The sequence below is a fragment of the Pelmatolapia mariae genome, linkage group LG20, assembly GCF_036321145.2.
Source record: "Pelmatolapia mariae isolate MD_Pm_ZW linkage group LG20, Pm_UMD_F_2, whole genome shotgun sequence".
NCBI lineage: Eukaryota > Metazoa > Chordata > Actinopteri > Cichliformes > Cichlidae > Pelmatolapia > Pelmatolapia mariae.
In genome coordinates this window covers 35,818,966-35,840,060 of record NC_086244.1, presented here as the reverse complement: position 1 = coordinate 35,840,060, position 21,095 = coordinate 35,818,966, and the positions used below count along the sequence as shown (strand labels likewise).

The 21,095-nt window shown below is 38.5% G+C and overlaps 1 protein-coding gene across 1 annotated transcript in view; it reads right to left on the bottom strand.

Annotated features, from left to right (window-relative positions):
* mtor (mechanistic target of rapamycin kinase) overlaps window positions 1-21,095 on the bottom strand; it is a 76,074-nt gene that overhangs the window by 21,377 nt on the left and 33,602 nt on the right. The window contains exons 29-34 of the mRNA XM_063463204.1: window positions 11,330-11,405; window positions 8,785-8,924; window positions 6,497-6,597; window positions 5,697-5,812; window positions 3,062-3,139; window positions 2,472-2,579 (exon numbers count right to left, since the gene is read on the bottom strand). Of these exons, the coding sequence (XP_063319274.1) occupies window positions 2,472-2,579; window positions 3,062-3,139; window positions 5,697-5,812; window positions 6,497-6,597; window positions 8,785-8,924; window positions 11,330-11,405 (619 nt within the window). The remainder of the gene's footprint in view (window positions 1-2,471; window positions 2,580-3,061; window positions 3,140-5,696; window positions 5,813-6,496; window positions 6,598-8,784; window positions 8,925-11,329; window positions 11,406-21,095) is intronic.

Here is a 21,095-nt window from a genome sequence, read left to right as displayed (position 1 = left end):
GTGAACAACAAAGAGCTTTTATTGAGAGGCAATCTGCCTGAATTTGCCAAAAGAATCTGTTATATAAACGAGTAGGAAAAAGGCTTAAAAATATCCCCTACAAAGACTGGAGGGGTGAGCGGTTTTAAAATATGTGCACAGAATATACACAAAAGTCCTGAAATCCTCAACCTTTTCTTAGAGGAATATTAAAATGTTTCACGACTTGCATTTGTTTGAGAAACAGAACACAAAAAAGGGGGGAAAGGACTGATCCTCTAACAGACACTTGGCCTTAGTCTGCGACTGAAACTGGGGTTTAAATGGACAGAAGTGCAAGAAATCAATCTGATACACCGATGAACAAACATCAGGGGGCTGTGTTCTCTTGCACCTTTACCATACCTGCATACTTACATACATACTTGATGAGGGATAAGCTGTTTAAGGGAAAAAGCACTTAAGAGCAGGACACTAACTCATGGACAGATGTGTGGACTCTGTCAAATGACAAATACACAGTTTGATCCCCAACACAAGGTAAGATGACTGGGAAATATTATTTTATATACTCGTGTGCAATGTTGAGTAGAAAAAGAGTCACAAGTGTTCTGTAATCAAGGGGGGAAATCTCCGAAACATAAAGCCAACTGGGAAGTAAGGAAACTCCAGTTACTCTACTTCCCAGTTGAGGCTGGCTCCAACAGGGAGTCAATCTCCAGAGACTTCCACATTAAAATCGACACATTTAGAACATTCAGAAGCATATTCACAGCGTGGTACAAAAACAGTTTCAACCTCTGTCCAGAAACCCACTGTGAGTGGCGTCAGTTTGTTTTTGTTTTTTTGTTATAACCTGGATAACTGAGTTAAACGCATTGCTGTGGTAAAGACAACTGCTATCTGTTAGGCCTCGCTTCTATTTCTTCATGTCATTAACTTGGACCTCTTCACTGTGTGTGTGTGCTGTTGGTTGCCTTTTTCAGCAACTGTAATGGATTAACTACGGTGATACAGACAAACTGGCTGTGATTCAGCACATTTGTGCTTCAGTTTTGGTGAATGAAATACTAATGTTTTATTAGTCTGTCTTTTTCTCTTTTTTTTTTTTTAGCACAGATTAACACTCGTGTCTTGAACCAATACAGTTAATGAATGCAGCTGGATAATCAAACTTGCTATAAGTAGCTGATAACGTTAACCTTTTTTTTTTTCCCATATAGGGTAACTTCTGGCTCTATACCCTCATGATTGTTCAATCAAAGCCAGTGTCCTTTGTTGTATCTCAGGGCAGGACCTTCTGGAGTGGGAGGAAAGTGATCCAATTGCATTAAGTGCACTGGCATTTCCATGTCAGACTGTCCAAAAAAACCTAAAAAACAACATACTAAAAAAATCTGGGCAGGGACACAGTGTCTTCAGATGAGTACACGCTTCCTGGCACGTGGTAAAGGTGAAGGATGACACAGGTTTTTGCATTTCAATTACGAAAATTTTCCAGAGCAGTGTCCGTAACATCTGAGCAGGAGAAGAGAAGCAGGAACGCCAAAAAGGGCTGATCTTAAGCCATATAATTAATGCTGTATTAGACCAACTAGACTGATATGATTTAAAGTGTCAGGAATGGTGCATCACAGATCAAAATTTTAACAGTCTTTCTCTCTGACTTAATATTCCTCCCCTCAGCATGCACATAAAAGGGCGAAACACAGTTAATTAAGATGTCACGCAAAATGGAAAAGATGTACTTGAACTTCATTATTTTACACTGGATGACATTCGTCTCAAATACCAAAGACTTGGCAGGCTGTAAATATTTCCCAACCGCTTGTGGAGTCAAGGTTGTTCCAAACATCCTTGTATTTCATTTAACAACATATACAACACTGAAATTCACAATTAATAATGATATAATCAGTCAAATGAGGAGTTTACAGTGTGGATTACATCAAACGAGCCACCCTTTTCATTCATTTCATGACACTAATGGTAAGCAAGGCCACCATATGATCAAAATTAATCTTCTTTTCTTTATTAGTCTGTGCACATGTTTGAGGAGGTTAGTTTACTCTAAAAAGAAATATACGACTTATATCTGTGAATTGTTCCTTTAGGGCACGGGTAGGCAACTCCAGGCCTCGAGTGCCGGTGTCCTACAGGTTTTAGATGTGTCCTTGATCCAACACAGCTGATTCAAATGGCTAAATTACCTCCTCAACATGTCTTGAAGTTCTCCAGAGGCTGGTAATGAACTAATCATTGATTTCAGGTGTGTTGACCCAGGGCGAGACTACGTCAATTAAAAAGTAGAAGGCAGACAGTTTACATCAACTGGGGGTGACATGTGAATGGATGGGTGATGTGGTGCATTCACTGGGCATTTGGAACTGGAATACTACAGAGTAGGCACTGCGCTACAGTATCATATTTATTAAATAAACATCATAAAATAATATTGTGTGTGTTTGTGTCCACTTATCGTGTGCTATTACCTGAAGCCTCTCCCACCATGTTTCCCTGATGATTTCCCTTCTCTCTGGCACCAGCTTATACTGGATTACCTCCTCTAGTTCTGACAACATCTGGCAAGACACCATGGCCTGAGAAAGAAAAAAAACATACTCATTTATTCTTACACAGATACTGAGTATAACAGTAGTTTATAGCAGTTATATTGCTAAGATGGAGCTTCTGTGAATCATTAAAAGATCATAACAGCTTTTAAAATGATCAGAAATTGCAAACAAATGCATTCATTAACCCAGTGGACCCAACTGTGCAGCCTCAGTAAACATTGGTTATACTGATATCAATAGTTGTTTTTTTTTTCATATCTCTACCATGTTACTGCTGCACTATGGATCAAAATCTACTATGATCAGATTTCATATTAACAGCTGTTTTCTAGTTTCAGCTGTTAATATGTTTGGATAATACCATTTATATACACAATGAAACAGACACAGCTGTGGCATGACATTTAGGGTTTGAAACCTGGAAGTCAAATGAAAATTCAATTTTATAGCTGTTACACAAGCTCACTGCATATGAATGCTATGAAAAAAAAAATGGTAACACTTACCCCGTAGGCTCGACTGTAGCTCTCTCCCGCCATGGCAGTCAGCTCAGCATCCAGGAGGTCTCTTGCTTTGTCAATGCACTGCATTAAAAGCACAGTCAAAGTATAGTGTTACATTTGAAACATCCATAGTTTATCACCACACATAAATATAAATATGCTACATACTCCCCCCTTCGTTTTCAAAAAACTTTCCTGAATACTCCAACTATTAGTTAGCAAACGAGGCCTTGAATTCTCTCTAAACACGCCACTTACACTGGTACTACTGGTTGCAGAGGGCATTTCCTCAAGCTTGGCCCCTGAATGTACCATAGCACAATGTCACACTCTCCTAAAAACTCCCTGCGTCAGGGCTGGCTAGGTTTGGGTAACGCTAGGAAATAAAAACACTTGGTATAAAAGCACAAAGTCATGCTACAGCCTCCTGTTCAAACCTTTCTTACTTAAGAGCTGCCAACAGTGACACATTAATGCAATTAGGACTAGAATGCCTGCTTGTATAGGAAAATGATCTGATGCACTGCTGAGTGCCAAACATTTTATAAGGACAAGTAAATGAACTGTTGAGAGCAACAGTACAAAAGTTATGTAACCACGGTTAAAGCTGTCAAATGTGTCTTAAAAATAACGTCAATTTTTACACAATTACAGAAACAGAGAGGGGAAATGCAGGCTGACAAAGAACTCACAATGGAAGCTCTTAGTCAAGGTTCCTGCTATGAACAGAATACAAAAACCTTTTCATTTCCATTCACTCTCCTCCCTCCTCCACTACCTTTGGAGTTTTGGAGTGTATCACACACTCAGCAAGTCTCCAACTTTCCCTGTGAGACTTCTCCAAATTCAAGGATGCTGCAAACATTCCATTACCGGTGAATGCGTACCCCGAGGGGCAGAAATACCGTAACTGAGACAAAGACCCGATCCAGAGTAGCTAAAGGGACAAACAAGGACACACGTATTCTAGCTGGAAGTCTGCTGATTTTTGAGCTTGTACAGTCAATGTTTTTGGGAACTGTTATTAGAGGGAAGGTAAAATGAGAGGATTACTGAGGAAGCTCTCTAAGACCAGGACACACAGCTGTTTCAGACCAACTCCCACCAATTATTTTTTGTGGGGAGGGAAAGGAGCAACTGCATGCCAAAACAACTCCTCAGGCACGCACAACAAGATGGTGGTGGGGATGAGGTGACAATGAGGCTGCTTCTTTATAGTCTTCACTCTGTTATGGTCCTGTTTACTCCTGAATTACCACGCTGGGGCCTCATTGGAAATGTGCAGTCCAGACGACTCCTGATAAATGCAGTGTCTGGCTCCTGGCAGCACAACCAACCATCACCCAATGATTCTGTTCTTTTACAACAAGGTTGCATTTACGGTTTAAGTTCAGTGATATTAGCTTATGATTGCAGTGTAGTATAACAGCCTGTGCATGACTGCTTAGGCCCAAATCAGCCACTGCAGAAGAAAAAACAAACAAAAAACATAACTAGGCCTTGAAACAAAGCCCAGTTGTGACTGAGATGTCAAAAAGAGGGCTGTGACTTGCAAAACCCACAAGAAAATGTACAAATCAAACGCATTCAGAGAGCAGACGTATCATAAATCTTGTGCAAGGAGCATGACTAGTGTCTACACATCATCAGTTCAACAGACCAAACAGTGGGTTTTATAAAGCAAAGCAACCTGAAACCATTCACACAGATGCCGTCCAAGTCTCACGGAGCACATGTCTGGTTGTTGGGGGTATAGAGGAAAGAAAGCGTCAGCCAGCCTCTCAAGTGCGAGGATTACCAACGGCATCCGGAAAACTAGACGGAGCTCATGTCGATGTTCGAGCTTTCTCCCTCTCTCCATCTGCTTCTCATTCCTCCTCTTTCATTGTGAGTGGCTTCTTGTCAGCAAAAAGTCAAAACTTCCCTTATTCTGAAGAATCCTGTGGGCCACACCTGGACCCAATCTCTAAATTGTGTGTGGTGTGGGAGGGCTGTGAAGGGAAAGAGAGGTCAGAGGAAGCAAGTCTCCAGGGCTTTTGATGGTGAGAAGGGGACACGGAGGATGAGTCGAGGGTAGCTGAAGAAGCAGGTGAGGCATGTGTGCGTGAGACGTTCCTCCATCCAGTTTGAACAAATGCATCTCCAGGGACCATGAACTCATCTACAATCCTCCAACGCGATCAGATGAGGAAAACACAACCCACCTGACCTCCACCAGACCTTGTCGACATGCAGACAGGAGGACTAATAGGCTCTTTATTTGTTTGAGGATAAATGCCGTAATGATTTCCAATTTTGGGAGTTACATAACATTTCCACACCAAGGAGGTACCACATCATAAAAGAAAAGAAAATACCCAAACCTTGTGTATTTTACTACTTTTAATGAACAGCCGCAGCTGATGGGAGGAATTTGATCCCTTTTGGAGCTGTAAAACAATTTTATGTTTCTTTACAATGTTTGGTTTTTGGTGATTTTAACATCTCATGCTTTGCTATAAAGACTAGGGAAAATTCCAGACGACATAAGACGGGGTAATTTCAAGTGAAGCATGTCTTTATGAGAGCGTATCTAAAAATACACACTTTAGTGTATTTGTATGAGACGGGCCCATTTGTGAAGGATGACTTAACCCACCTGTTGGGCCAATGAGAAGAGGTCCTGATGAAGGGCTAGCACTGCTCTATAAAAAGCCCCATCGTGCGTGTCTCTAGGGATCATACACGTGTACTCTTCCATGCTGTCCCAGTGTCCTGGACAACAATAAAGCCACAAAAAAAGAACAAAGACAGGAGTTACGCAAGAACTTTGTCATAATGAGTAAATATTTAAATGTGGTATCTACATATTACTTAGCGTGCAGTCACAGCTACTTTGATCAACACTCCACCGCAGCGTAAATAACGATAACCTCGACATTATGTTTTCCAACATCATCTTCAGAAAGACAAGCCTGCCAGTTGGGTGTCGCATCTGGTTTTACCACTTAGTTAGGAAAGTCAAAGCAACAGACCAGAAACCTCTGGGGTTGCTTTAGCAGTGTGTTCCCTGCTTTTCTCCACCATTGCACATTACGATATGTCAATGTTATGACTGGATACTATTCCCATCTGGTTATGCGAGCAAGACTTGGCAAGAGCTGGTACTGTTTTCACTGCTGCATTGTTTCACTGAGTCAGGCAGACAGTGGCTTAAGTGCCCAGTGATGGTATTTTCTTTACCCAGCACTGACTACTAAATATGTGTGTGTGTGTGTGTATATATATATATATATATATATATATATATATATATATATATATATATATATATATATATATATATATATATATATATATATATATATATACACACATACACACACACACTCCAATTTCACTCCAATAACTATTTTGAATGAGTATTTGCAGTCTCGTATTAAGTATTTGAGTGATTACCTAGACCCCAGGCAGCAGCAGCAGCCATGCGTGCCATCTTGGCCTGCGTTTCCTCACTGACAAGTGTCCATTCTTCACAACACTGCTGGTGTAACTGGCCCCTGGAATACATTAACAAAACAAACATATTTAAAGTACCGGAGAGAGATCAACCCTACAGTATATACAGCATTGAGGGCAAAAAAACCCTCAACTTAACATGTCATGTTAATCAGGTAAATAATAGAACTGGATACTGAATCTTTAAATGGACGGCCAAGATCACACTAGACAACAAAAGTCAAAGTAAGATGATGCATGGGAATGCTTTTTCATTGAACAGATACTGATTTGCATATCAGAGGTGTCTAATGGGGAAATTATGGTCCAAAAGTGGTAGCGTGTTGGCTACTGACTGCTTATCTAGCTTTAGACAGTATCTGTTGTCAGAAGGGAGCAGTTTCAAAAATCTGTGGTACAACTGGTCTGTGGGTACTCTTCCTTGTGCTGCTGCTGGCCAATCAGCCAGCGGCAGATAAGACAGAAATTACAACGTACAAACGTAGGTGAAACTGAGTGTTAAAAACAGTGACAAGTGTCCACTGTAGTCACTGCCTGTATTTTCCATACTGTATATTGTTTAGTCTTTAATGGGTTTTTCCATATTTGTCTTATCTTAACAGGTTTGAGATTCAAAACCATCTAAATTAACTACGAGAAACTGTTTTAACTGGTACTTTTAAAGTATTGTAATATTATACTGGTCTTTCCTCACTACATATCAAAAGGATCTTCTCATTCTAATGACATTTCACACAAAATTACTTTCCTGCCAAGCACATCTGGACAAAATGAAAAGGAAACTGACAAAAGATAATCCAGGGTTTCTGTGACATATGCAATTATTTATACATTCATTTGTTCTTACAGATGAACATCATCAGTGTACTGTTCCATAACAATCTGATAACAGCGAGTATCCCACCAAACAGATGGATGTTCCTGTTGGGGTCAGGTGCATCCAACCAAGACTGATTCTCCATTAACAACAATCAAAGAAATGTCCAGAAGGAAGTCAAACCAACCGCAGGTGCTTTAGTGGCAGGGTGTTGGAAGAAGCTTAGATGAGAAAGAGAGGAAGGATAGGCAGAGAAAATGAGAGAGACGGGGCTGGATGGGGGTCAGTGAAATGAAGTTGTTTTCCATCTGCCTGGATATCATATAACAATGAAGGCAACAGGTACAACCTCAAGTAAACTAGCACATGTGTGTCTACAGCAGACAAATAGAAGTATATTTTGGCACTGTAAAATACTTTTAAAGGTGAAAACCAAATTAAATGAAAATGTGCACATGAAAAGTATGCCTAAAATTTGATAACTGGCTTTATTAGACAGGCAGACCTCTCCAAGAGGAACGCATTCAGTGCCTTATAGAGCTTTAAGTTCCAATTAACAATGAAAGCCACCTTAAAGCAGAGAAACAACATGCTAAAATGACTCTATATACACAGATTATTTGCTCGTGTTGCATTCAGCCATCCTGAAATAACAGACTTTCGCAAAACTGACTAATGTCTACAGAACACAGAAGGACTCATTACTGCAGAATTATGGCAGCAAGACTTTCCTAATTCTAAAGGCTCCTTCCTTCAAACTTTCTAGACTAAACATTTGCTTAAAAGGTGTCCAACTCTCTAATAAGACTGTCAAAAGCATCAACTGCGCAATCTTAAATCACTTTTTGATTAGTACTGAGACATTCACAATGTCATTGTGTAACAAAACCTAACCTGGTCAACTGTTATATCATCTCTGAGCCCTACCCCGCCACACACAAACACAAAGCTCTATTTCAGCTGAATCATTCTCTTGTGGAAAGAATCATAGTGTGCATCATAATGACAGCAGGTTATGTAAGCTAATTAACATCTGCTTTGCTTTTTGAGCTCTGTGATGATCAACATATTTCTATCCATCTTGTGATTTTTTCCCCTAAGTATGCTCTATCAAAGTGGCTGGCTATTATGGCGCTGAGGCTTTGCTTCAATGGTGTAGCAGCACCTCTGGCTTGTCCTGGGTGACTGTTCATGTGTTTCCTCGTAAAATGTCTTTAGTCAACTCAGAGGTATCAAATGAGAGACCTAATGTCAGGTCTCATTAGGAATATGGCTTCCTACGTACGTATGTGACCCAAGATAAAAAAAACAAAACAAAAAAACAAAGAACATATTATGATCCTTATTATCACTGTCAACTTATTCTTATTTAGCCCTACTGAACTCATACTAGGTAAGACTAATAACATACCATTCTCCCAGAGCCTCTAAGCAGCGCATTCGCCCCAGAATGAGCTCTGGATCCTCTTTGTTCATGTCGATCTTCTTGTCATATGCTACCAAGGCATCTTCCCACTCATGCAGCTTCTCATACCAGGTGGCTTGGATTTCCTAATAGATGAAAAAATACAGTAGGATAGCGATTACAGAAGACATATCAAACTATAACACTGTATCATAACGTTTTTGGGTTATGTGGGTTTTTTCGTAACCATTGGACAATTTCATAAAGAGTTTTGGAAGAGCAATCCTTTTTCCATCTACGGTACCTTACTGTGCTGTATGGCTGACATTTTCTACTTCAACAAGCAATCCTGGACCTGTTACATCTACCAATGACTTCCAGGACTTCTTTAGGGAGCCATGCATGAATGATTAAGCACACACTTTACTGTGAGGGTTCCTGAAGTGTATACTAATCAGGAAAACATTGCATCCTCCCACGGTAAAGCTTTCCACATGGTCAGCACATTAACAAAGTTCCAGAGTGAAACTCTTCTCACTGAGTCTTTACCACGTTTTCACAGAGAAACAGAAAATCTGCTCTCTAAGGCAAGGAAAAGTCATTTTATATACAAATCAGGGAGGGCTGGTATCTAGTGAGTGGTAGTGTGTTGATTAGTTATAAAACTCAGATTATAAAATCAGCTGTGAATTCTTACAGGAGAGAAGACAGAGAAGCTGGGAGAAAGCGCAGTGAGAGGAAATGCAGACAGTGATCTCAAGGCAGAGTCTATCCCTAACCTCTGTATTAGCCTATGGTTCACCTGCTTAACCCAGTGAGCTATACCGGCTGCCATTGTAATTTTAAATTTGTACCAATATACATTGAAGTGACAGCTGTATGAATATAGGCTTAAAGCCCAGACTCTAAGCTTTGGTTTGAGGGCTTAAACTAAAACATTGTATTAATGACTGAGCAATGGCAATACTTATATATAGATCAAATTTGATCAGTCTTGTCTTCATGTCCAAGTTAGTTTATTTTAGCGTAATTAATTATTGAAGTTTCTATTGTTTTCTCTTGGTGTGGAGATACTCATTGCCATTTATGATTTATGATGCTGCAAATATCCAATGACCTCAAAGGAAATATGATTTTGGGGACAGCCGATGCCAAGAAACTAATGTCAAATTACTCTAATAGGGAAAAAAGGCTTATTATAAATTTTTGGTTATTTTGGAGACAGTTTCAGACTCTGTCCATGTTCACAACTGTTGCAATTAGCATAAATGAATCAGTAAATCATATCCCTTCAAAAAAATTAATAAATAAATCCAAAATAAAAACAGAATAACACCAGTCTACTCAACTGATTGTCAATGTACCTCAAGTGCCTGTCTGGCACATTCATTCGAGGAAAAAGGAAAAACCACAGTTAGTAAATGACGTAACTTTGGTAAAAGGGAGGGAGACCGATCCAAATAACCAAATGCTCTTTTCCTGTTATGTAACTTGTGTGGAAAATCAGTGTAATCATATCCAAAGCATGTCCACTCTGACAGTTATTTCATATATGGATCGGGTCCATGTACGGAGAACATGAAACAACAGAGTTTCTAGTAACATTTAGGTGTGGTGCTCTATGTGAACAGAAAAAAAATCTGAAAAACAAAACCAATATTTTTCTACAATGGTAGAGTGAAAACAAAAGAATACAAAGCAGTTCATTTAACTTTTATAATGACTCATCCCACACAGGAAAAGCTCGTCATTAAGAGAGAAATATTGCTCCTTTTTTGTTTAGATGAAAAATGACATTATTTTGCATCATAAAAAGGCCCAGTAGGCCCAAGAGTCATGTACAGCAGACAGACAAAGCAAGTAAAAATTTAAGAACATGCAAACCTCATCTTAATTAGACAAATGAGTCCATAATTCTGTCTCTTGCTGTAAACCCCTGATAAGTGTAGCAGATGGCTTTTCCATATGCAGCACATTAAGATCATGGTGTTCTGGGGATATCTGCCTCAAACCACCATCATCCCCACATTAAAATAAGGAAAGGAAGACGTGCAGACAGAATTCCTAATACAATGTTGCTCACTAAAGACATATTCAGTCCAAAACTGCTTGAAGAAATAAAAAGGTCTGAGTGTATGTGAATGCTGGCCAGTATGGTCTAATTGATTATCCAAGAATTTTTTAGACTTACCAGATGTAAAGAAAGCAGTGGAGTTTATAGCAAATCAAGGCATGGGTTTACATCTCTTATTATAGGAATCATATTTTTAAATGTGTAATGTAACATTAATACCATGCTACACCTACATACTATGAGGTATTTTACTTGGACCAAATGCTCACATCTTTCTAAACCAGGAAATGCAATTTTTTTTTACCTAATTAAACTGAATTAAGTTGTGAACTGAGCCAAATTTAACAGACTGGATAACATTTTTACAGGGGTTGCAACAACACAGTTGTCCAAGTGTCAGTCTGAGAGAAAACCTGGGACACGTTTTCCCTTCTTTTTCTTTTTTTTTTCTGGTTGGAAAATGGAAAAAGTACTCACCAGCTCACCAAAATGTTTCATGGCATATTCCAGAACCCCAGATGCTGCTTCTGGCTGCTGCAGTTTATTGTTGATGCTGAAAGAAATGACAAAACAATGGCAAACTGTTAGGCCAATCTGAACACAAAACAGGGGCTTTCAGAGCCTTACTGTTAAGCATAAGGACAACGTGTAGATGCAGGTATTATCTAAAAAGAAAGACAAGGCAAAGGGAAAACATGACATGGATGTATAAAGCCCAATCACAGGAAGTGCCAGCAAAGACATCTATGCTGCTTAATGAAGCTAATCAACACACTACCTCTCACTAAATCCCAGCTATCCTTAACACTAAGAAATGTGCTTCATCCATGATCCTAGAAGAAAAGCAGCTCACACAATGATGAGGCACTCTTATCCCAGCCAGCCATCAATGCATCCTTTCTCAATGCATTTTGGAAACGTTAAATAAATGTTTAAGACTTTAATCAAAGTTGTTTATTGGGAAAACTAAAGGCACCTATTGACATGTGTCATGCTTGTTTGACAAATGATGGTTTTCTGTCAAGATGTCACAATTCCCGTTTGTGCGCCCACCGCTGACCCGCACTGCCATCACATCTGGAAACACTCATATGAACCATGAGTCTATTATACTTCCTCAACTGTGAAACCTGTGTGCAGTCACAGCCAATACATCTGTAAAATGTAGCTTTCAAAAAGTGCTGGTATGCAGCGAAATTCCTGAGGACAGCAAGCAAAAGCTGATGAAAGGCATTAGAGCATGTATGTCAGAAATCTGCTTAGACAAAGGGTAAAGGCCAAGAACTGTGATGAAACCGCACTGCGAGGGGTCATGCTAAAGCTTGAAAGGACCCGTTAGTGCAGACCTGTGTGATGATGGGTACAATTTTTAAAAAAAATAAATAAATAAATGTAGTAATCTGTTGCGGAAAATTACATTGATTGGATTTTAATGCACAACATTAATAAAACATTTAACTAAAAATGTTCATAAACATACCATAAGCATGGCATTATTAGATGATAAAGACCTGGCATTTATATGAAACATGTACAACAAGAACTGTAGATTTAGCAAGTAATCACCCTGTGTGATTCCAATTTATATTTTTTTTCCTGACACTTGCAGCTGGGTTTGCAGTGAAACAGTGAAGGTCTCCCTTAGCATTAGTGCCTGCACGGCAGTGATGAAGGCTGAGAGGTAACAGTTCTCTTTTATATAGCAAGCCTGCATTTGTAGGTTGAAGAACTGCCACAAGACTAAAGCACGAGTTTGTCAGTCATGAGGACTACTGTTCATGTCACTTCTAGGAGCTTTGTACGCTATTAACTTTGACTTTAAGGTACCAAAAAACTACTTGGATAACCCTGCACAATGAAAGATTATGCCTATCCTGTACATTTAAATGCATCACCAAGGGCATCTTCACAAGTGTCCATATTTCAAGGAATCAAGACCACAGGATAATTTATCCATATTTGTGACAAGCCAGGAACTTTGAGCAAACATCAGTTAAATCCCCCAGTAAATGAGAACAGGCTGGATTTAGAGAGGTAGGTCTATAACGAATCAAACCAAGCAATCCCATCGATCTTGCAGAACAGTGATTATTGTTCTTTGACAGACATTAGCATTTTGGTGGTGTAATCAGATGACACAGGGAAGAAGACTTAATGACCTCAAGAAAATCCCATTAGAGTATGATTGCATAATATGAAAATCAGCTTCTTTTAAGTAAATAACCGTTTGTCTGTGACTCTCACGGAGCTTGATAGGGTGCCAGGCACTGTTGCAGTATCCCACACTCTTAATTAGGCACAACTACCACCCAGTATTCTGAAGAATCCTGACAATATCACACAGGTATGTTGTATATACTTGTTGATTTTAAACCAAACCAAAAAATTACTTCTTCTGTTGTTTGTAATTTACTCTCAAACTCAAAATGAACAAAAAAACCTCAAGTCTCCATGTCCTGCCTAACAGAAACAGATATGTTAAAACTGGCCAGATGTGCCTTTATCTGGGATGGCAAATCAGAAGGAGGGCTTTCACTCCTGCAGACCCTGGAGATTTCACTGTCCCTCAGTTAAAGCCATCTGGCTACCAGCTCCAAGCACATGCAGTCTAAATACATCCAGATGACAATGCTCACATAACATTCCTCTCAAGTAAAAAAACAACAAAAAAAACTTATTAGCAAGCAGAAAATGTACTGATATCACTGTCAAACCCTCTCATGTGTGCAGGGCCCCAAGTACCACTTCCTAACTTTTTACACATTGCACCTTTGGTATATGGAGAGGTCACCAAAAAGTGCATGTGCTGAGGTTTGAGACTGTAAAGCTGTCAATATTATTACATCTCACCAAGAAACTTTACCAATCTGGTGTGTAAAAATGAACAAGAAAGAAAGCTGATTGAAACTGTTGTTGTGTTGCTCTTCCACAAAAATGTACAAAGACATGTAAAACTAAGAATATACACCTACATCAAAGCCAAAAAGAGGTGCAAGTAATGAAAAAGATATTTTAAAAGAATCAAAGGATTATCATACAATCACTAAACACCAAGTAGTCCCATCTTAAATCACATGAAATACAGTTTTATTTTTGTCCAACCACAGATTCACTCATTTATGTTGGTACAATAACAAACATGTAAAAACGGTGGAGCCTGGCAGTTTGCAAGATGATAATGATTCTCTTCTTTCATATATCAGGACTGAAGAAAAACAGTACCAACAGTTCTGCCGTTACGCCCACATGATGATTAGGAATTTTCAAAGCCACTTGACTGTAAACAACAGAGCACTGTACCACCGCTAGAAATCTGGATAGCTAATATTAAAAATAAAGTGGCTCATGGTTTGGCTGATATGCTGACCAGATCTTTTCTTGGAGTTCATTTCATAAGTTAATTCAGTTATTAAAAACAATCTTTCTGATTATTAAAATTGTCCAATTATTATTGAGCCCATAAAAATGGAGGACTATGTACAAAAACAGCTATGATCCCTAAACAGCTATTTAATAAAATATATATTAAAAGTAAAATACAGTTAAGATGTAATGGAAGTAAAGGGAAAAAAGTCAATATACAGGGTGGGCCATTTATATGGATACACCGTAATAAAATGGGAATGGTTGGTGATATTAAAGTCCTGTTTGTGGCACATTAGTATATGTGAGGGGGCAAACTCCTCAAGATGGGTGGTGACCATGGTGGCCATTTAGAAGTCGGCCATCTTGTTTTTCTTGTGACATTACCAATAAGTTTGATGTGTCACATGGCCCTCTTCCTATTGAAAAAACAAAAGTTGTATCCAAGATGGCCGACTTCTAAATGGCCACCATGGTCACCACCCATCTTGAGGAGTTTGCCCCCTCACATATACTAATGTGCCACAAACAGGACTTTAATATCACCAACCATTCCCATTTTATTACGGTGTATCCATATAAATGGCCCACCCTGTAGTTTGATTTAAACCCCACTGTGGTGGTTTACAGAAATTTTATCTAGTACTGTCCAAGTACATATAGACCTGACCATAGCTTCAGGTATGCTGTCAAATTACTTGAAAATTTGAATACTATAAATTTTTGATTACTTTAATAAAATGATACCCAAGTTGAAATGCATCAAGACGAACTAGGAGAAATACAATTTCTTTTCAAAACAAAAAACTGTTAATCACAAATTATAGTGTAGGAGACATGTCAGTTAAAATAAAATAAATAAATAAATATTGTGATGCCTTTAGTGGTACCCTCCAGCCAAATATTAAATGCTGCACCTATAGTATGAATTTGAAATCCCTATGAACAATCCAGAACTGCATTGTTCTAAAGTTATCACATCCACAAGAAAACTTGACCTCTGATCTTGAAGTCGAGGTCACCAAGATTCAAACTCGCCCGAGATTTTTAGTAGATGCAACTATTGTATCAATTTAAAAGTCCTAGGTGACTTCCTTCTCGAGTTATCGCATTCACAAAGCTGGCTGTTCAGGCTGCCACCCACCCAGCAGGCTGACGACAATATCCTATCAGCCTTGTTGGCTGAGGGGTAACAAAAAAAAACAAAAAATTAAACTCTAAAGTGGCCTGGCTTTTTGGTGATGAGAGAGAGCATGATCCTTGAATAAATTGTAGACATTTTCCTCCTCAGAGGTTAATTTGTATGCAAACCTTGTGGAGGAAAAGAAATCAGGCTTTATTACCGGACTCAATCAAATCTAATTAGGAAGCTATCCATTTGAGCCTTCCTGATTTTCATCCCTTTACTTGCCAGGTTCTCGATCTAATTCCATCGTCTAAAAATACTGAAAACAAAGAGGACATTATTATGTAGTATTTGATTTAAAAATACTTTGTCTTTTACTTTTCTATTTAAAAAGTCTAACACATTCAGAACATTCAGCTTGGCTTGTTTGTTTGCTCATTTTCATTTTGACTACCACGTCTTCAAACAAGGGTCTTTGTAAAGAGAATGACAATTAAATAGGCCATTAAAGAGGACACAGAATTAGACCACCAACCAGTTTTGGTTGGGTTTAAAATGTTGAAGCGCATTAAATATGAATCCTTCATGTGACTGATACTAGCCAAACCAACAACTGCTACCACTACATGCACTGATGGAAAATGACACTGACTGACGGAGACTTTGTCTTGCCTTTGCGTCCAAACAACTGTTCATTTGTGGGGCAGCCAAAATGCAATCAATGCTCCCTGAAAGAAAGACCCTAACTATCGAGCATTATTGGTTGTGTTTTGGGGGGTTTTCTCCATTGTGCAGATGAGAACACTACTTAAAAATAAACATTTCCCATACAAAGGACATTTGAAAAATTAAATGGAGATAAATAGCCAAGATGAGCTAATTTCATGGGAAAATGTATCAGACAGTAGGCAATGCTGCGTAAAGCCTAAACTGAAAACAGGAAACAAAAGTAATTTCTGTATTAAGATGTACTAAGAAAGAAAAATATGAATATAAAGCACTTGCAAATGGCACAGTAGTTAACACTTGAAACCATAAAAGTTTGGAATTCAAGCAACACCTACAATGTTTATTGTCAGATCAAATACCTGCCCTTTATAAAAGTAGAATATTTAACAGGGCCATCCTAATAGTAGAAAATACTATTAACATGGCCAAATTTTGGACCATGAACTAATTTGTTTGTTTTGTCTTTCTGCAAACCATCAGTCCCATTCACAGGCCAGCCACAGGAAAACATGAAATGATTGACACTGAAAGCTATTTTTACAACTCTACATTTTTTATAGCAACATGATTGAATGCCAGAAAATAAAACTAACATTGTACTACTGAATCTTGACATCAGATGTTGACAAAGACAAGGGAAGAGGGTTTGTCTGAATAAAAAATTAGAAAAAAAACAACCCGTTACAAATTAAATATTCAAATAAACAGCGGGGAGGGAAAAAAGGGATTTGAAGGACTGCGTAGACCTCATTAGTCTGACTTCAAAGCCAAACAATAACACTACTATTGATAATATTTTGATAGACAATATAAAAACTGAAAGTCAAACTTGTAATACATACAGAATATAAATCTTTGAGCATTGCACAATGGAAGTGATGACCAGCATGACAAAATTAAACAAAGGTCTTCTCATTCTCTGTGTTTGTTAAGCACCAGTGGTTGAGGTAAGCAAGGACGCAAACAAAGTGATTACATCATTCACCAGTTTTGTTCCAGACTGTCCTGAGACATGTATACTTAAACTCATCCTTGACACCATCTGACTAGCCTATTGTCTCTGTTGTTTCTCCAAAAACATCAGGACAAAAGGGCGGTTGTTCCATCACCAAGCAGATGTTGCACCATAGGGAAACACTTAGTGTCCCTTGACTTTGAAACAATTTATCTGAAAAGACAAAATTCTGCTCTATCGCTGTAAAGCTGAGGAGAAAGTTCAGTGCTCTGGAATGCAGCACTTAAAAAGAGGAAAGAAATATTTAATACTGGTTATTTAACAAATGCACTTTAAATGACAGCTGAATGTTGTTTTTCTCTCTCCCAAAGCAAGTTAGGCGTATGAGGGGGTCACTGAGGCATCGCCCAGAGAAACCATTGCGCATATGTTTGCGCCACATTATCACTACATTGGGACAATGATGCAGTATGCCTTCTCCTGGGTTTCTCACCTTCAGGTCAAAAGGCCAACAGAACGAGGCGTCTCCGGTGGCCCAAAACAGACAAAAAAAAAGCCTGACAGTTACCTCATTGGAATGCTGCTGTTGCTATGTAGACAAAGAGATTTGTAAACATTGTTTTCTGCTGAACTACAAATTCAATTTTAATATATTTCCAATTAAATACGCCAGGTCTTCTTCTACTTTTTTCTGTTCTGTTCAACTGAAACCAACTCATGCTGTAATTGATTTTTGTCCTAAACAATGGAAACAAGCATCGGGGGACAGTGATCTCATTTAAAGAGAAGGATTACACAACTTCTAAACAGCTAACCATATTTATATACTTCATATGTACGCAAGTATGTACACAAAATCAGTATATGTTTAAGTAAGGAATCTATTATGAATGACAGATATGGTATTAATTATAGCCTATATAGGCAAGTGACATTTTTGGCTTTTTTTTTTTTACTCACTTGTATACCCAAAAGCCAAAAACACATAATAATTGGCAAAAAATGAAAGAAAGGAATCTCTATACATTGGCACAAGTGGTTTTTGTTTTCTGACCTGCGCCACAACTGCTTTACATTCCAGTGTCATGAAATGCTTCTCTGAAGCAATGCCACAAGGCCAACTGTGCATACACAAAGTACTATTCTTCCTAATCCAGCTTCGATCCCTCCAGTACTGTTTATCCTAGCTACTGGTTTTTGGGGTGGGTGAGCAGACAGCCACTGCCTGGCCTGCATCCGCTGTACGACAACAGACGCCACCTGGTAGCCATCACTGGCTTAAGGCAGGGACCTCTTGATGGTCTGCCAGGGAATGAAGTCTGCCACTCTCGGAGCTGGAGGATACCCTGGTGCATACAGTGCCGCTCATTATGGAAAATATGGAAGAGTTTATTTTACTCCTATACGTGACCGGAGTTGGAGATCATTATCCACTGCATTATTTTGAAATTCAAATCTAGCTATAGCTCAGCTGCTTGCATTAGGTGTCCAGACATACCATTCATCTCATGATTTTATAGCAGCTGCACTGTCAGAGTTGTCATTTCAATTTCTTTGCCATTTTTAGATTGTACTACTAATTAAAGTAGACTGTAAGGAAACACTAAGAAGTACTAAATATTAATAAAAGAGTGAAGAAAAAGTACTATTAAAGCAAATTGAACCTGCACTGGTGGATCTTAAAAGCTAAGATCAGAAATTATTTTTAGGGCATGTCTGATGATTGTTTTGTTAAAGACAACCTAGAGTGTGGAGCATACCCTGACTCCTATGATTTTCTCAACTCTCTGTGTTAACCTCCTAATCTATGCTTTCACCTGTATACCAAGGCCTCAGCTATGGAGCATCAATATGAAGTCTGTTTTCAAATCTAGAAATTTGGTCACAGACCCTACATTGATTAAACTTTTGTAGGGTTAAATCAAAGATATGATCCACTACAATATTTCAACATAATAAAAAAAAATAAAATACATTTTTTTAAAAAGCTATTTTGACAGGAACATTTGAGTATCTCAAGCAAATCAAATACTTTCAAAATGGGCCAAACTCAAATCAAAATGTGGAGCTTCTGTGCTGACAGAGCTGACAAGTGGAAGGGGTTACTGTTCGTAAAGATTATGTAATTCAAGGTTTTGAGATAGACGCTCTGGAATCCACTGGCTCCTGCTTTCACCTCCTGCCTTTCCTGTAACTGAACACAGAGTGCTCTGCTGACAGCTTGGACCCTGTGGTCAACGTTTAACTGCAAACTGTTCTTCCAGTGTATTGTAGGGACACAAAAAGCATCTGTGAGCATGTTATGACACCCACGTACTTCTCACTCATCAAAGTTAGATCACTGCTGCAATTAGCACAGCAGGGTGTCCAACTCTTCTTAAACACCAAGGGGAAAATATCTGCTTGACGGAATAGACGGGCTTCCCACAGTAGTTATACAAAGTGAACAGCTCTAATAGAGTAGAGGCTAAGAGGCTTGCATTTTTACATAGACCCTAGAGAGACATGGTTAAAGGGGAAGTGTTAGAAAAGGGTAAATGTTAAAAAAAAAAACAAAGAAAAAGAAACAAAAGCCTCCAGCTGGATTTTCATTACTAACCCTGAATGACAGAGTCCAGGACCGAAGGAAAGTGATGCACTGCTGGAGTGAGAAATGACTCATGGAGCAGTTAGGGCAATGAGAAAATACAGGGAGGCAAATTATCCAAATTTTTCCAAAAGAGACTTACGCACATAAGTGTCTTAAGGTTAAAATTTACATGGAGGTCAAGAGGCACTATGCATCATCAAATGCCATATTAGAAAGAAAAACAGAAACAGAAACAGAGCCACAGTGTTGCATTTAAAACAAATTGAATTTAACTATATAACTAAAGCACAAGTATGTGGTAGCTCAATTTAACCATAATGTTCTAATCTCTAACTCTGTTGACCATTTTATACTGAAAGCAATCAGTGACACAAGTGACTGATATACAAAAAAAACTGGGCTGACTACAAAAATAATAGTTACAGAAAGTCATTATTATTTATAAATGGGTGAAACTAAGAGAAAGATCATGTCTAGCGTCTAATCAGTTCAAAATTTATGCGAAATTTAAAACCGTGCAGCAACTAAACATGAAGGCAGTCTAATATCTCATTATTCTTCTATAAAGTGCCTTATTGCTCCCACGTGTTCCTTAAAAATCAAAGAAAGGCAGCAAACTAAAAGCACATGTCGATATTCAACAGCAACATTGTGAGAATAGAAAAGAACAACCTAAAGAGAAAAATGCAAAGTTTTCTAAATAGCAGACAAAAAACACTGAGGTAAGAGAATGCCTGGGAAAAATAGTAAAAAAACATACAACACCCTTTGACACGTGAGAGCAACAGATGATCACCTGACAATTATATAATATTTTGGAATTTGAAGAAAGGTTTTTAAAATTTTTTATTTGTGGTCCAAACCACAGTCCCACGTGATAACAAAGTTGACGATGAGCAGAACGAGCTAAACTGTTTCCTTATTTGATCGTCTGACCAAGTGAGAACTGGGAAAGGACACACGCCAAACATTTGGAGGCTTTCTGTGTCCCTCCTGAAGCAAGAAACGTTTTCTGTGTGGTGGTGCGAGATTATGTAATAAAACCTCGCACCGCCACAAAGTGTCACGTCTCATTTTAGCTCCATGTTTGTAATATTCCATTCACTCTATCTGCACCACAATTTGCAACTTTATGCTTCCAGACTTTACAATTTATAAAATATGAATTGGTCTTTGGTACCAAGTAAATCTTCTGCCTGTCTGCGCTCTGTTTGCAATGCTAACGTCCAGACATGGAGACAGTATCAAGTTTGGGATCCCTAAACTTTGTTTTCCCAAATATATAGGTATGTTCTTCATTTACACGAAAATTAAAATAAAATAAAATCAACAGACCATCATTCTTAAGCATCATTGAGTCAAATAGTAGCACTTCAGCACTGATTTATTGCAGCACTCTACTTAGAGGTAGATGCCCAGATAATAAAATTATAATTTCCCTTTATAATTAAATTTAAGGCAAACACAAGGGTCCTTAGAT